This window comes from Marmota flaviventris, chromosome 10 (assembly GCF_047511675.1).
Source record: "Marmota flaviventris isolate mMarFla1 chromosome 10, mMarFla1.hap1, whole genome shotgun sequence".
In the NCBI taxonomy this organism is placed as follows: Eukaryota; Metazoa; Chordata; class Mammalia; order Rodentia; family Sciuridae; genus Marmota; species Marmota flaviventris.
In genome coordinates this window covers 56031757-56049907 of record NC_092507.1, presented here as the reverse complement: position 1 = coordinate 56049907, position 18151 = coordinate 56031757, and the positions used below count along the sequence as shown (strand labels likewise).

The 18151-nt window shown below is 38.1% G+C and overlaps 1 protein-coding gene across 1 annotated transcript in view; it reads left to right on the top strand.

Annotated features, from left to right (window-relative positions):
• Positions 1-18151, top strand: part of Wls (Wnt ligand secretion mediator) — a 101101-nt gene that overhangs the window by 17372 nt on the left and 65578 nt on the right. Inside the window, exon 2 of the mRNA XM_027949469.3 lies at positions 17263-17535. Coding sequence (XP_027805270.1) covers positions 17263-17535 — 273 coding nt within the window. The remainder of the gene's footprint in view (positions 1-17262; positions 17536-18151) is intronic.

The following is an 18151-nucleotide window of genomic DNA, read 5'->3' as shown; positions in this document are numbered from 1 at the left end:
TGAATTGAGGTTCTAGAAGACAGAAGAGAAGCTTTAATAACTGACCAAGCCAAGCAGTATTTCTGGGGATGGTTGGAAATTTAATTAGATGTCATGATGATTCTTTTGAGGTTTCTATAGGACATCATCCAGAAGGCTGTGAGGCAGAACAAGCAATGAGCCAGCATGTGTTACTACAGTTCCTGAACTGGGTTAGCCGTGAGCTACAGAAGGGGTACACACATGGAGATTGCCTTTAGGGCAACTGAAGTTTGATTCGAAATAAGATTAATAAAATAAAATAGGTGCAATACACTAAAAGTTTTAAGCATGTTTTAAATTGGATAAAAATGTATTTTTGAATAATGAGTTTAACACAGACTTTTAGAGTTTGGGTGATCATTTAAAGGATCACTACCCCCCACCACACCCCCCGCATACACTGTTAGGGATTAAACCCAGGGACTCCTGATTAGAATTTTATTTCAGATGGTATTTCTTACCACTCTGCTAAGTTCTAGAGAATATAAAGAGGCACAAGTGCCAGGCATGGTGGCCCATATCTATAATCCCAGCAACTCTGGAGGCTGAAGCAGGAAGATCGCAAGCTTGTGTCCAGCCTCAGCAACTTAGTGAGACCCTGTCTGAAAATAAAAAATAAAAAAGGATATAGTTCAGTGGTAGAGTACCCACAAGTTCAATTCCTAGTACCAAACAACAACAGACACAGGACATGATAACCTGCTCATCTGTGGTATCATGGAAAGAAAGCACTGTATGTGAAATTATTGAGTTTAGATCTCTATCAGGGAGTCTACCACTTGTCAACCATCAGACTAAGCATGCTTTCAGTGTCTATAACCAACCATAGAGCTGTAAGCTTAAAGAAAATAATGTATGTGAAGCACCTGTCTTTTACAATGAATCAAAGACAGATAAGGTGGAATGATTTTCAGAGAGTAGACAAGCAGGGCATGTAAAAAAAGACAAAAAAACAGCAGCAAATTATTAGGTAATAATATTTGAGTACATAGTATGCACCAGGCAGTGTGCTAAGTGTTATAGGTACATTATTTCAACTCCCTGAATTGGAATTAGACTCATTCCCTAATTTGCTGTTTTTATATTTAAAGTTCTAGAGAAAGTGAAGGATCCTTACAGCACTGATTGGACTTTCATAACCTTTTTAATTATATTTCTTTGAAAATCCTCTCTTCTAAAAGCAATAACGTTTTCGAACCAAAGACTGGAGGTGGCTGTAAATTGACCAGAAGGTTGACAAGTCCCTGTAAGGGCTGGCATTGTGTTACTCATTGTGGGCAAATCCATTCAGTTTAGGGCCTCTGTCTTTATTTCCCTTTGTGAACTCTTCTGCCAAATGTCCCATCGTCCTTTGTTGAGATGAGGTCCTGCTCGTCCTGTCTGCTTTCAGGACATAAATGTTTTAGGAACTCTCCACAGACTGGCTGGATTGTCTGTTGGGACTGTGAACAGATTGTGTGGGTGATGAGACAAGTAGGAAAAAACTCAGCCATCATAAAAGCGGGGAGGAAAGCTCTTTCTCTCAGAATGGAGCTTGGACACAAAGGGAACTTCGTTAATCATGCCTCCTTTGTAATCAGAACGGGGAGGCATTTTTAAAACCACTACTATTTGGTCTACTGTCTCGTCTGAGTTAAACCAACTGTGCAATAGCTAATCGAGGGGTTAAAATTTTCCCAGGGGCAGCCAGGCAGAATCAGCTTCACTTGAGGAGTGATTCAAAAGCAAGTTAAGTTATGGTATCAGGCTCCTTGCAAACATGGTGCTGGCCTAATAGGTTGCCCTTGTCAAGATCTATGTGGTGGCCAATTTATACTGAGATGATGAAGTTTTCATGGGATTTGCTCTATTTGGGAGTTTTGATGAGTTTACCAGATTTTAGTCACTTTTCACTAAGTTCCTAAAACAAGCACACATTGGAAAATCCAAGCATCTCAACTTACTGAGCAACCTTGGGCGATTTGTTTAATCTTTCTGTAGTTTCGTTCTTAGAAATCAAAGGAGGATAATAACCTTTGGTACCCACTTAATGGGTGTTATGTAAAATAATGAGACTGTAAATGCTTTGAATGCCCTGGAGATGAAGAGATAGGAACAATTCTCTTAAGTATTATTCACATTTTAATATGGAAAGATTAATCCATATAGTGTTTTGATGTTTTTTTAAGGAAAACCAGTTACTCTTTCAGAACCTATCTTTCGCAAGGGAGGTTATTAGAGGTTGACTTTGCAACAAGTTAGTTTTCCAGAATAGGCTCTGAAAATTCACAGGTCGGTTTTCCAAGAAGGAAATTTGAGGTTAGCATGGTCCTATCCATTCATTGAATCTAGTGGTGAGATGTTTTCTTTTCTTTTGGTTCCAGGAATTGAACTCAGGGGTACTTAACCACTGAGCCACATCCCCAGCCCTTTTTTAAAATTTTATTTAGAGACAGGGTCTCACTGAGTTGCTTAGCGCCTGTTAAATTGCTTAGGCTGGCTTTGAACTTGTGATCCTCCTGCCTCAGCCTCCCCGAGCCCCTGGATGGATTACCGCTCTCTGATCCTCATGGCATTTTCTTCCCAGGCAAGACAAGTTCACCTCTCCCTACAGTCATGAGCTGCTGCTGACCCTTCCTGCCCAGGGGGGACTTCTTCACCCCCTTCCAGGTGTCTGTTTTCCAACAGGGAATCCACATTTTACTAATAGTTTAAAGAAACAGAATTTTTGTTTGTTTGTTTTGGAAGGGGCCTGAGAATTTGTGTAGTCTAATCTTACCACACTGGGGTCTCCTAACAGAGACTACCTCCCTGTGAGCACCTTACTGTTCCAGTGATGTGCTGCTCTTTAGGTCACTTGCTTAATTTTTTTTTCAAGGTGATGAAACACTTTGATGGACAAATATTCTTTCTTATCATTCTGTGGAAAACTGGCTTCCATTACCTCATTATATGTTCCACTCATGAATCCTGACTTTTCCTTGTGGAATAATCTAGAACATGTGCTTTCCTTCTGTTAGATGGTAGCTTTTCAGCTAATTAAAGATAAATATGTCATTCTCTCCTTCCAGTAATATATCCCTCGTTTAGGTTAGACTCCTAATCATACTCACCATCCCTTCCTGGAGATTGGATTTGCAGTCAAGGTTAAGTTTACCTCTGCTACCATGGCAACCAGCGACTGCTTGTTGTTTCTACTTAGAGAAAACCACCATTTTCTGGTTTTAAGTAGAAAATCCATAATTCAAAAATCAGCTTGTTGGTATCTTTAGAACAAAGACATCTATACTGCTGGTTGGATTTATATGAGAACACCAAGCTCTATAATAGTCTATACACTTAACTCTCCATTTTATCTCATGTAACTTATGGCAAATGCATTTCTTAAGTATCTTTGCAATAGTTTTTCTCACTAGGAGAAATACTGTGGCCTAAGACAAAGAGAGACTCTGCACTTGGATAGAATTAGGTTCAATCCCCTGTTTAGTCACAAATTGGCTGTGACCTTGGGTAAGTTATTTTCATTTTTTACCCATCTATAAATGGAGAGAGTATTATCTATCACTTACATCTGTATAAGAACAAAAATCAGTTCAGTGGCTAGCATAAGGCATGGCACATAGGAAATTGCCAACAAATGGTAGCTGTTACTGTCATTTGTGATTTGTAGGTGAGGCTATTGTTGTTTGGATGTGATGTACCCAAAAGCTCCAGTGTGAGATAATGCAAGAACATTCAGAGAAGAAATTATTAGGTTATGAGAATTATGACTTAATCGATGGCTTAATCCAACAATATGGATGAACTGGGTGTTAGCTGTAGGCAGAGGTATGACCAGAAGAGGTGGGTCACTGGAGATGTGCCTTTGGGGTACATATTTTGTTTCTGGTGGGCAGAGCTATCCTGGTGGCCACCTCTGGAGCTGGTTTCCTCTGCCATGATGGTCTGCCTCACCTCAGGCCCAGGATTATGTAGTCAGTCATCTTGGACTGAGAATGCTAATAATGTTTGCTCCATCATAATTATTTTAAAATTGTGAAGATGACTCAAAAGAGATGTTGGAATTCTACTTCAGTGAGGAGGCAACCAAGGCCCAAATCTGTGTCCCCCAAACAACAGTCTGCATAGCCAACCTTGGGAATTTCTCAGGAAAAAATGTGCATTAATTATTCAAGGGGCCTGGGAGAACTGTATAATTTGTTGGGGAGTATGTCTTCATCTCCTATCAGATTATTCTTCTTCATCTACTGACAGCATTGCCATTATCAATAGTTTATTAAGGTTCTAAAATGTGCAAGATATTATAATAGGCCTTTTATTTTAGTTATTTTTTATATATATGACAGCGGAATGCATTACAATTCTTATTACACATAGAGCACGATTTTTCATATGTCTGGTTGTATACAAAGTATATTCACACCAATTCATGTCTTCATACATGTGCTTTGGATAATAATGATCATCACATTTCGCCATCATTTATAACCTCATGCCCCCTCCCTTCCTCTCCAACTTGTTTTAGTTATTTTATCCTCACCATGAACTTATAAAGTGGATATTCTTAGCATAATTTTACATATGAGAAAACTGCATTCTATATGGCCAGGTAGGTTGCCCAACTAAGTTGCTAGTGACAGAGCTGCAATTTGAACCCAAGTTCTTTGTGAGTCTAGAGCTTTTGCTTTTAATTTTTCTTTCTCTGTTTTTATAGATGTCTTTGATAACATAGGGAACCTTTCCAGTGAAAGTAATTCCCTTACTGTACTGTATTTGTTGTTTTCTCTAATAACTTTTTTTTTTGGTAAAGAGTAATCTGGATACATTTTGAACCACATTAGAAACCCAGTACTTCAAATTAAAATCATAATGAATTTTATGAATTGGTGTTTCATTAGCAAATTTTGTCAGTAATTCTTGGTTGAGGGCAGTATATGCTATGATTTTTATTTCTTCTGAAGAATTGGCTTAGCTCTGTTGTTGGGTTTATTTTTGCCATTCCCCCCCAAAAAAAAAACACAGGTTGGACATGATCCAAATTATTTCATTGTATTGGAGTGTCTTTACGTTGTATTGGCCTATGAGTGTAAGGGGCATTGGTTAGAGGCTGGAATGGAGTTTCTTGTTATTTTTTCCTTTGTTTTCACTATGATTAGATTAGAGCCACCTTTGTGGTAAATATTTTAGGGACATATTTCACTGTATCAAACACATCAATATGATATTTTCCATGTACAGCTGGCTATAGCTTGCTTTGCTTTCTGGAAGACCTGTTCAGTCTCAGCAATTGCTGATAGAAAACTCAGAACCCATTTAGACCCCAAAAGTAACAGACAAGGGTAGGACAGGACCATTAAGTATTGCTCCTCTGACAGATGTGGAAATGCAAGGACAGTGAAGGGAGAAGGGACCTAGATGGTGATGGCTTGGCAGCCAGAGATTTGGTGTATAAATTGACCCAATTTAAGAGTCTTTTTTTAATAACTTGAAAGATTAACTTTCATCATAATATATAGTACATAAATTCCCTTTAGAATCATAAAATTGCTAGATGTGTCTAACAGTTAAAATATTGCCTTTGATAGTTGAGGAAACTAAGGCCCAAGATTGGCTGAATAATTTATCTGGTTAAGAGGCAAAGAACTCAGTGACCCTGATTTCTGGGTTAATTCATCCTGCCAAGATTCTCATCCTCAAATTTGCTGAAGTTCAGGAGACCAACCCAATACCTGGCCCAGAATCAAAGCTCTAAATAAATAAAGAATACTCATAGAATGTCAGTGATGGCAAAGGACCTAAGGGTTACCTTTCCATCACCATCCAGAGCTCCAACGTCCTCTGCACCTTTTTGCACCCACCAAGTGTTCCGTGCTGTTGGAGGCAGGGGCAGCTTGCTTTCTCTTCAACTGGTTTGGTTAACTTTGGACCAGTTTGAATTTTCGATTGCAGATTTCCTTCCTTAGAACTTGCCATGTTAGAACTACCTAGGATAAACCCAACTCCTCTTCACATCTGAGTCACTTATGTATTGGACTTTGTATCTGTACCGCTCACACATCTTAAGCTCCTTTTTTATACAAATTTTATACACCTCCAGCTTCTACAAATTCTTTATGGGACATAACATATTGCTTTTCTTTAATTCCTCTCTCAGTGAATGATGTTACCACTCATTTTCTACCCATACAAGAAGTCCATTCCTCCCATCCCACCTGAATCCACTGGGCTTGCAAATTGTTCCTCCTAAGTAACTCTTCCCTCTGGGTACAAGGTAGAATGTGACTGTCACTCTTCTAAAACTCTGTGTCATCTCAAGACTTCTGATACCTTCCTTACATTCCACATTCCTTCAACACCAGACTCTTACATTGCTTTTCTTCACTAATTGAGAACTTTCCTCTGTAATTTATTGATGCAGACAGAAAAACTCATTTGGAGCTGCTGGGTGAGTAAATGCAGCAGAATGTTCCTTTGCCCAAATTTCTCTCTGAGCCTGGTTAGTAGGATATTGATGCTGTTAGAGAGGGGCATTTGCTTTTCTCCTCTGGTAGGGCTTGTTTGTAGAATGTCAAAGAAATGTCCAGTGTTTTCTATATGTGTGTTATTAAGAATAAGGATTTTGGCGGGGGGCAGTGACCCACACCTGTAATCTCAGAAACTCTGGAGGCTGAGGCAGGAGGACTGCAAGTTCAAAGCCAGCCTCAGCAACTTAGGCCCCAAGCAATTCAGTGAGACTCTGTCTCTAAATAAAATATAAAACCGGGCTAGGGATGTGGCTTAGTGGTTAAAAGCCTCTGGTTTTGCCCCAGTACCACCTCCAAAAAAAAAAAAAAAAAGAATAAGGATTTTGTCATAAAATCCTTAAATACACAGCCATTAGTGAATTACATTTAAGGCTGAGATGTGAACATTTTTTCTTGTTCACACACACACACACACACACACACACACACACTTGTTTTCCATCCATGTGGGGCCTTATAACCCTCAGGGCAGTATTAGAATAAGGTAAACAGGTGTTAGACCTGCCTTTGAGAACCTCATTTTCTGGGAACTGCTGGAAAGTTGTTATCTAAACATACTCTAGTAATATGAATGTTGACCACAAACCCTTTGGGAGCAGCTTTTCAAAAATTACCCCTTTTTGTTTGCCTGAGGTCTCATTTCTTTTGATGTGTATGTTTTTTTTTCTTCCTGTGGACTAGGGTGATAGTTTAGGAAAAATTTATTTCCATCTTAAGACCTCAGAATTTATTTTTTATGTTGATCAACACAGGTCTGCAAGGACCACCATAATTATTTGTAGGACGTGGGCCTCCACTGGTACACATGTGTATTATTGGAATGTTGGCATGAAAGGCAAACATGGCTTCTCCCTGAACCATCCCTGAATAGCAGTCTCTTCCTCCCTCCCTCCTTTTCTTCTCTCCTTCCTTCCTTCCTTTTCATGGTACTAGGAATTGTACCCTGGGTTGCTCTACCTCTGATCTGTCTTTTTTATTTTGAGACAGGGTCTCACTAAATTGCCTAGGCTGGCCTAGAATTTGTGGTCCATGCTCCTGCCTCAGCCTCCTGAGTAACTGGGACAACAGAACATGCATCACCACATCCAGATCAGTTGTTAGTCTTAACTGTACATTGGTATAGGCAAGCATGGATTTAATTCATTATGGCATTATTGCAATGATGCCTAAATAGGTGATTGATAAAAGTTTGTTAGGTAAATCAAGCACATGTTAATGTTGATATGTTTTTATACATAAAGACCCTATAATATAAATAGTTCAGTTTGGAGGTGGAGGACTTACATGTTTAAGCCTCTGTGCTATTTCCACAGGGAGAAAGAAGGGCCCTCCTTTAGGAACTTGTAGTTTTGTAGGATTCAGAAGCTGTTTTTGCAAATAGAGGACTATACTAAAAACACACCAGGTGATATTGGTGCCAAGCAAGAATCATTTATTACTGAAGAAAAACCAAAAAAGATCACAGAGCTGGCACATTTATAGGCATTTTACAAAATGAATGAAAGAGATGGCACTTGAACTAGAACCTAGAACTAATAAAAATGTTAAAATACTTAACACTTGCATAGTGACTTCATTTAATTTTGTTATTTCAATTTTTTTTTAAACAACTCCTAAGAATGTGGATGTTAAAACTGAAGATCACACCTAAATTTTACCTCTACCTTCAGTTCTAGGACATTTATAAGGACCTGTCTTTTCTTTGAGGAATCAAGGAAGGTAATTCAATTATTCTTGGCATTTGTGAAATTTCAGATAAAGTCATGAAGAGACTTAACTTGCCCTTAGGCTTGCACCTTTTTTTTTGACCTTTCTGAGTGCTCTGTGATTTTGTTTCTTTCATTACTATACCCCCCACCCCCATCCTTGCCCGAAGTACTGGAGTTTATACCCCAGTCCTTTTTATTTCTTTGACACAGGATCTCACTAAGTTGCACAGGCTGACCTAGAGCTTGCTGTCCTCCTGTTTCAGCCTCCTAGTAACTGGGATTATAGCTATGCCCCACCACACCCAGCCTTTGATTGCCTTTATCTGTCTATCTGAAACTGGTCAGAAAATGGAGAAAAATAAATCCGTAAACTATGTGCAGCTCTGTAACAGACTCTTGCCTCCAGTGAAACATGGGAGCAAATCCATTAGGTTCAGTACAATTTCAGGAGTCTGTTATTCCACCATCCCTTGATGGCACATCTTAAAGCACTCTGCCCCTGACCCTATGTGATATTCTGCTGCTTCCTTTGTGCCAGTTGGTGCTCCAGGAAGCTCCAATGGCCACATCTTCATCCATCCCTCTGCTCTCCACATTACCTCTCAGGTAATTTGAAAGAGTTAATAGTGAGAGCTAATAAGTAAATGGGTAATTGAGAGGCGATGTATTGGGAAGAACCCTGAACATGAAGTCACACCTGGGCTCTAGTCTTAGCTCTGCCATTTACTGATGGGACAGAACCCATTAACCCTCTGAATGTGCAATGTGGACGGTTACAACGGCTTGTTTACTAGGAGAATTAGATGATCAATATGTGTGAAAGTGTGCTTTTAACATTAGTTAGTATTCAACATTATTATTAACATTGATAATGTTGACAAAAGTAGGAGATGCATAATTTATAAATAATAGATGTCTGATAATAAATTATAAATAACAAATTTTTGGAAATTTATACTTAGAAAAAAAAGCAGTTGCTTCTCCTAGAAGATTTAATTTGAGGATTTCCTAACACGAATATTTCAACCCAGAAAATTTGCCTGTGGTAAACTCGTTCAAGAAATAGAGCTATTTGTCTACCTTTTATCACCCCTGTGCCCATAGCTCTTCCAGAGCAGCTTTGTGGGCCTCCACGGTGGGGGCGGGGGGGGCTCCAGGAAATTCCTACACACAGGCTGTTGTGCCCGCCATGCTGGGCTTATGAGATCATAGTCCTGGGTAGTAAATTGTGAGATGCTATCATTCACTTTCCATAGGTGGCCTGGCTACATTCCACACAGCTTTTTGGCTGAAAGGTTGCTGATTTTGAAGCACTGGCACAAAGTCAAAAATTTAGTCAAAAATACAGTAAAATGGGTAATGAGCAACAGTTATTGGATGAGCCATTTGGTTTTTCTGTGGAAGCCTTTTGTGTTCACTTCATGTGTATTTAATTTTTGCTGTTCTGAATATTTCTAGAGTGGAGAAACAGTAATTTCAAGCATTTTTCAGGGATAGAGTTTAAAATTAGTAATATGATGTACTTCTATGAGGCTTCTTGATCTAGCCTCCCTTTATTGCTGGACACCAAAGGTGAGGGTCAGTTTTTTCATCTGAATTCAGGCCACTGAATTGCTACTCCCATTAGCACATCTAATGTTTGGCAGATTTTAGATGGTAAACCTCTGGCAGGATCCTTTATGGGCATTTTATTATTTTTTTCACAAAGAAAAAAAAAAAACTGGCACCAATCTTGAGCCTAAAATTATTTCATGTTTACCGCAGCATTTCAAATACTATGTAAGACTTTGGCTCAGTGTCCTCAAGCACTCTCACTTCTTTTCCCCGTTGGTTCCAATGCTTCTCAATTCCATGGGATCCAAGCCAGGCAAATAATATAAGCCAAGTGGTGCTGCTTGTTTGCTGTGTAGATTCTGACAAATATAAAGGAATTGTTCTATTCTTCAAAGTTGTTACATCTTGGGTTTCACAAACACTGAGGTTGCAGGCCAACCATTTAAAATCCTCTTCTGCCTAAGATCTAAATGTAATAGTTTTTTCAATATTTTTTTTTAAGTCGGGATGGATTACACAAGTTTTGCTACAGTTTCTGAAGAATTTGTTTTCAAAATGTATATGTCACTTATTCACAAATTTATGTCATAGGGAACTATTTTTAAGTATGTGCTTCACTTTTGTGTGTACAGTATATATTACTTTGCATTCAGCTCTCCACAGGGGGAGCGAGCGTGTGTGTGTTTTGGTGGTAGTAGTTTAGCGTAGAGGAATATACTGCTGTATTGAGAAACATTAGCTTTCCTAGAACAGATGTGAACATAATTAATGACTTGCTGAAAAATTGCTGGCAAGAATGAATTGCATTTCACTTAGTGTACCCTGTTTTCACATGTGAGGACAGAACTACTATAATTCCAGAAATTGCTTCTCCAGGTTTAGTCCCTGTAGACACACTTAAAGAGTTTTCAGTAACTGAGACTGAATTGTGAAATAATATTTCCTTCAGTAATCTAGTATAATGTTTAATCAATAAGGTTAAACTGTAGGAGAATTTCATCCTCAAAAGTATGTGACAAAGGCAGAATGTGTGTCTGACCATTAATACTTGAGAGCAATTTCAATCAAGGAATTAACAGACTGAGTCAGTTCATTCCTAAGTACCAAGTCTGGTTAACATAATTATTTGCTGTTTCTTTAGCTGTAATTTTGAAGCCATCATTTTAATGAGATGTTCTATAATTTAGATACATGCTATGGAGGACACTAGGGAATCATTTTAGAAATTGCTCCTGGATGAACGACATCCAGAAATGATTCAAGGAATCATTACTCGTCTGAGACCTCACAACTCAACCAGAAAATGTGATCTGGCCACTATTTAAGTGGCAGTCTATTCCACATGCTTCCTTTTTTAACCAGGATTAAAGCTTTTGAGTTTAAGAAAGGCATGAGGAATATCTGAGGGAACTCAATGGAACGTTTAAAAAATAATTTCTAAATTAAGCTGAAGATTCACTTATGTTCAATGACTGCCTTGGGGGGACATTTGAATAAAAATTGTAGTTGCATAGATAACACAAGCTCATTTAGTCTCTTTCAATTCTGTCACATATACTCCCTGTCTCCGGGTTTACCTCTCCTACCTTGCTGCACATTGAAACTTCCTAAGCAAACTCTGGAATTGTCCAAAAACCTAAGTACCCATTGCATTAAGGAAGCATAAATATTCAGATAAGCAAAGCTTAGATCCAGTTTGGGCATATACTTTTTTTATTAACTTTTTACAAATTCTCTTTATATTCAGGCACTGGCTATAGACATGGAGCCACTTGGTTTCATAGTTCAGGTGGAAGTTTTGGAGGCTTACAATATCTGGATGTTACTTTTGTTTTCTACTTTCAAAGATGCAGAAATAGGCCAAATAATTCCCCATTAATTCTATTCTTTTAAATCATCCCCAATTATTATTTCTTTAATTAAGGGTAACATTTACTTCTAGAAGCCCCCAGTTTTCTGTCAAACAAGGTTGAGAATAAATAAAATGAATTATAAAAACAGATAAATAAATCATTCGCATTTTGTGGGTACAGAGATAGTGATAGATTTTTAACTGAGACTAGGTTCAAAAGTTAAATCAGCCTTCTGTGGCTCATTAGAAGAAAGTATCTTCTAGCAATTGTATGTTTTTAAATTAATGTTTTGCTGCCATCTTTGTCAGCTAAATGCTAACTTAAAAATAATTCTTTAAAAGATTTCTTAAATCCTCGACCATTTTACCTAGAGTCATTACTTTTTTTTTTTTAATTGCAGGGTTGTGTTTATTAATGCTCGTAAACATGAATTACCCTTCCAAACTAGTCTGTTCTCCACATTCCTTACCCTTGTATCCCAGAGCAGATTAATCTTTACATATCATCTTTGTAGCAGGCAGACATTCTTCCTCTAATTTAGGGGAAGGCTGTTATTACCTGATGATTGAGACTTCAAAGGCTCTCTAGGGGCCAGTTGGGGAATAGGAGGTGGAGATTTTCCACTCTCACCCAGACCACCCTTCGCTCCCCCTTCTCCCAGCAGATCTCCCCCTGGCCTGTGGGTAGCTATAGTTCTGGGATAGGTGCCTTAAAAGGAGACATCCCCCCAAATAAAAATCCTTTGTTAAATGTGGGTCACATGCCATTCCCTCTTTATGGTGCTCTAGAAAGCAGAAGGCAGACTATTGGTAGTAGAAACCAGGGCACTCTGGTAGAGCTGTGCCACTGGTTGGAAAAAGCAAGGAGCAAAAACCAGACAAGGATAGGAGAGGTGGTCCTTCTTTTGACTGTTAAATGACCTCTATTTGACATTCAGTATTCAGATGCAGGCATCTGCAGAAAACATGGTTCCTGTGCCCAGGCACGTGCCCTTCCTCAGAGCCTTCCCTACTAGGCGGTCCCCTTCCTCCCTCAGCTGACCCTTGCCCTCTTTCAAGTTTAGGTCATGCAAGCCACCCCGAACTCCTTTTACAACCAAAGCATCCTGTGTAAACCCTGCCAGAGCCATTTTCAATCAGGATGTAATTCTCTGCCGACTTCTCAGCCTCCCACACTAGACAGTGAGCAGCTTGGCGTCTGGGACTGTCATTTGTCTCTATCTTTAGTTAGCACAGAGCCTGCACAATGGTAATACTGCTAGATAAATGCTAAAGCATCTTTGTTACTTATGATAAAGCAAAAGAAATAAATAGTCTGTGTTGGCTTCAATGGAGACCATGTGTCATGTTAGTGAGTTGTTTTAGTTTTATTTTAAGTTATCTAGGAGGCAACCGAGTCTTGTCTCTGTCCAACTTTTTAAATTGTGGGTTCTGGAAAGAGTAGGAGCTAATGATTTGAGGTTGACTCACCTTTGAGCATGAAAAACGGTAGTGGTTGGCTAGATAGTAATTTGTAGACTGGATAGCCATTTGAGATAACAGGAAGCTGCCTGGAGTCAATGAATATTCTTCCAAAAGAAGTATAGGTTTAGTCATTGTTCACTTACATTTTTACTCAGAGTTACACTGTAATGATGACTGGAATTTTTGTCTCATTCTAGTGTATTCATTTCCCCTTTGTTCCCAAATACCCCTTGTTGCCCTTTCTCAGGTAGTATCATATTAAAAACAGCGTTTTCCACAATTCTATTTTTTCTATAAGTGTTTATTAATTGCTCATCTTCTTCATTATTTTTATGTACCACACCACTGGTGTCCAATAAGTTCGCTCCAATACCTATCAGCATCTAACACTTAGTAGGTAGGTACTCAAGACACAGTGAAAGTAGCAACATTTGTAATTGAGAGTCAGCTGAATCGTCAAAGAGGTGTCAAGTTGGGTCTGTGCACATCTTCATACATCTCTGAATTTCTCAGAAGTCTTACTGATTTCATATCACTTTTAAGTTAAATGTTGCATAGTATCACATTTTATAGTTTTGAGTACTGTAATGGAAAAGTGGAGGCCAAAAAATATTGAGCTGAAATACAGAGAAGGAAAGAAAAAAAAATGGCCTGTTTGACATGGTCATGAGAACTGAGCTCAGGGAGGGCCAGCGTTTTCAGAGTAACTTGTGATTTTCTAACTTCCGTGCATACCCTCAGTGCTGTCTTAGCCTACCATAAGTTAACTAATTCATGGTGACCAGACACACTCATTATTGGCCAAATTGCTCTGTCTACAAAATTATATTAATGTAGAAGTTAACTTTTGGTTCTCTTACTTTCAGTTAAATTGTATGCTGTAGATGGGAGAGGGGACATTTATAATGTGTGCTGAGGCAGCTGGGCAATCCTGTATTACTATCCTAGGAATACCAAGGGGTAGTTATTTTTAGCTTTCACCTGAGCAAACATGACTCAGTTTGTTGACCTGAATCCATCCAGCCCCTTCTTAAATACACAAACTCTATTAATCCCTAGAACCACACTAGTGACTAAGTAAGGCCTTCATTACAAATAGCTCTCAGTTGATTGTGGCTTGTTCAAAGGTTGCAGTAATTTCACCTTCCTGCATTTCTTTCCTTTTTCTTACAATAAAATCACTTAAAAAACTTTAAGGCCAGATCAAACTTCTTTTGATATTGGACACAGTTTTATGGTTGGTGTGTTCACAGTTTTAGCTACAACTAATGAAAACATCTTCTATTGGTAGGCCACCAGCTATGAAACATAAGCTTTGAGTTTTGTTTACTTGAAATGATTTCTACATAAAGAAATACCTGGGAATTCACTTTTAGTTGCAGAAGGAAGTTGAATTAAAAAGATATTATTGGAGGAACACTAATCGTCCATGTTTGAATTATGATGCCTGTTTACTTGCTCAAACAATACGTGCATTTTTTTTCTTTTGAGCACTATTAGAAAAATTGAAAATGTTGAATTATCTTCAGATTTTTAAGTCATGCAAAAAGTAAAGACTTTTTTTTTTAAAACTAGGAGAAAAACTGGACTGGAGGACTAATTTATTCAAGTGAAGAAAAATATTTGTCATTCTCTCAGTCTGGCTTATGATGCACTTGAGGCTTCTCCAAGTTCATTGCCATGATCTCTATGAAAATATTAGTGTTCCTGGGATTTTTTTTCTTTATGGCAAAAACACCAGACTAGTGAAAGAATGAAAATAATGCAGGCTGCCACACAGGCAGCGTTCACTGAGGCCATTAAAAATGCAGCCTCTGTGCGGGTCAAGTGTTCAGCTTCTCTGTTGTTCAGTTTGGAATGTGGTTTTGGAGCTTAGCTGAGGAACCCGGGTAGTTATTTTTCATTTTGGTCTGAGGAGTGAGAGACTTGTTTTTCAAAGTGGGGGGAGAAGGAAATGAAAAAATGTTCATTTTGGTAGAATAGAAATTAAAATGTAGTAACTATTTTCTGCAAGACATAGTCAGTTTGAGTATGTTCACCAAAAATAGAATTCATGAATTCATGACTTTTGTCTCACTGTTTATTTTTCCAACCACATTAAAAAGGGTCCAGTAAAATGTGCCATTTGGTCTTTCTAATGTCGGGGTTATTTAGCTGAGTCAGGATAACCAAAGTTTGATTGACTCATGTTTTTACTGATGAGAAGATGATGGATTTAAGATGGTTAGATGTAAAAACATCCTCGTGGTACAGTTTTGAGTTCTGAAGAAAAACTTCCCCAGTATGAATTAGTGTGGACTCCCTGTTGCATGTTCAACCTGCTGCATTAATAGATTTTCAGCTGTATTTTGGAAGTGATGAATTGTCCTATTAAGTTTCAATTATCTTTAGCCCAACTTTCTGCACACATAACATTTTACTACTCAGAATTTAACTTCGGGATAGATATTTTAGGATAGAAATATATGGATTTGAGCATTAGAAGTAGAGCAGAATATTGATAAGACACATTTTTGCCTCTTAATAAGATTGTCCTTTTGTTTTATATAGTCCTCTAGTTATTGTCTCTTATTCTATTAAATAAGAGATGATTTCTGCTGAGAAAAGATCTGCAAACATAAGTGTGACAAATATCAGAGGCACAGAATTAAGTACATTTAAACTACATACATAAGCCAAGGTTTTTTATGTTTTTCTTCCACTATCACATTTCAGGGAAAATTTATGGATATATTTTTAAATTATGCTATACTCTCAGGACCCACATGAAGAAAACTATGACATATTTTCAAGAAAATCCAAAACCGGATTCCAGATAATGGAGAAGCAAGTATTGTTTGGATGGGAAAACCAAATGTTGGTTGGGGGTTGGGGTCATAGCGCAGTGGTAGAGTGCTTGCTTAGCATGTGTGAGGGTTAGATTCTCAGCACCTCCTATAAATAAATAAAAATAAAGATTCATTGACCACTAAAAATTAAAAAAATAATAATAATGGGAGAGGATACTGATTCTGCCCACATCAATTTATAAATTGAATACAAAAATATATAAATTTGAAATGAGTTGGGGAGACTAGTTACTCTAGCAAATATTGATTCTAATCATAACCATCAATCCTATAAGATTCAAAATGATATTGAGCTAGCCCACAAATTGGTAGTCTAATACATGGAAAAAAACAGACCTCACACCATGCCTTATGTCAAAGCAAATTCCATATAGTCTAACTGCTTAAATATTTAAAAATAACTAAATTGTAAAAAGCAACTAGAAGTCAATACAGGTGGCTATTTATTGCATTTAGAGATAAAGAAGTTAATCTCTGAATACAAAAACATGAACAAAATTATAAAGGAAAAGAGGGATTCTTTGTAAAATGTGGAACTTTTATGTATTGAAGTATGCCATGAACAAATTTAGATAGCAGATAGAAAAGTTAGAAGAAATTATTAACAAGAAATTATAATTATTCTTATTTATAGATAGCTTTTACATATGGATAAAGGAATAGTTAGTATAAAATAGTGGTTGACTATTTTACAACCAGTAATTAAAATTTTTTAATTATATGAAAAAATGTTTACAATGGGGCTGGGGCCGAGTGCTTGCCACACCATATACAAATAAAATAAAAGCATTCTGTCCATCTACAACTACAAAAACTTTTTTTAAAAAAATTATAATAGCTAATATCAATTTTATGCTCTTTGTGTGTTTTCCCCTTTAAAAATAGACAGGACAATTATACAAACAGGTTAGTAATCCCTATGTGAATAGTGGTGGCATAGCTAGAAATGGTACAGCATGGAATTGACACCAGATTGGTAACACACCTGGCGTTATTTATCATATGCTACCTTGGTTATTGGTGACATTGGTTTGGAGTGAGGAGGTGACTGTATTAGATTGCTTACAAATGTATTCTTTAAATGCCAGTGATTGAAAACATAGTGGGGGCTGTTGGGGATGCTTTTATGCCCTTATGGAAGTAAATGAAGGAACCTCACCTGGATTTGGGAGATTTCTAGGAATTACTGATCTCAGGTTGTAGAAGTCTGTACAAAACCCGGAGAGAAGACAGAAGTGGAAAGAACATTAACTAGAAATGGTCTCTTCAATATATTTGTCTTCTAAAACAGAAAACCATTGTCTTTTCAGCTCCAGGGCCCACCACAGCGGTGTCTTACATGTCAGTGAAATGTGTGGACGTCCGTAAGAACCATCACAAGACAAAATGGCTAATGCCCTGGGGACCCAATCAGTGTGATAAGATCCGAGACATCGAAGAAGCAATTCCAAGGGAAATTGAAGCCAATGATATTGTGTTTTCTGTCCACATTCCCCTCCCCTCCATGGAGATGAGTCCTTGGTTCCAATTCATGCTGTTTATACTACAACTGGACATCGCCTTCAAGCTGAACAACCAGATCAGTAAGTGCACTCTCCTCCAGTCCTTTGGGAATTCCCCTCATAACGGTAACATCATGATGATGATGATGATGATGAAGATGATGATTATAGCAGCAGCTGGTAATCATTGTCTGCTAATTGCTTCGAGGCCCTTTCTGAGCACTTTACCTATATTGATGCACTGAATTTCCCCATTGAGTCCTTGAGATAGGCCCTATTATTATCTCATTTAGGCACTGGGGAGGTTGCCCAATATCAAAAGATCACAAAATGAAAGATCTAGGGTCCTAACTCAGAAAGCTGTCCTAACTTGCAGCATCCTCACCTTTCTGGTGCCAGGAGAGAACTCACCCACACAGAGTGACTGGAGGGCTTTGGAAAGGTCCTTTGTTTTTAAGTGGCATTTTCCCACAGGGCTTTGAGTAAAGCCATGGCCTTAGAAAAAGATCACTATCAAAGTGGGGAAGCCATTCCATGAGCCCCATTTCCCACTAAAATAGCTTATCTTTTTAGTTCTGTTGCATTTCAAGACTCTGAGAGCATGGGATACATAAACATTTTGTGGGGAAGAGATAGTTGAGTGATTTATGGAAGACTGAGACATGTTTGGTATCTGGGGATGGTGTAGGGAATCTTA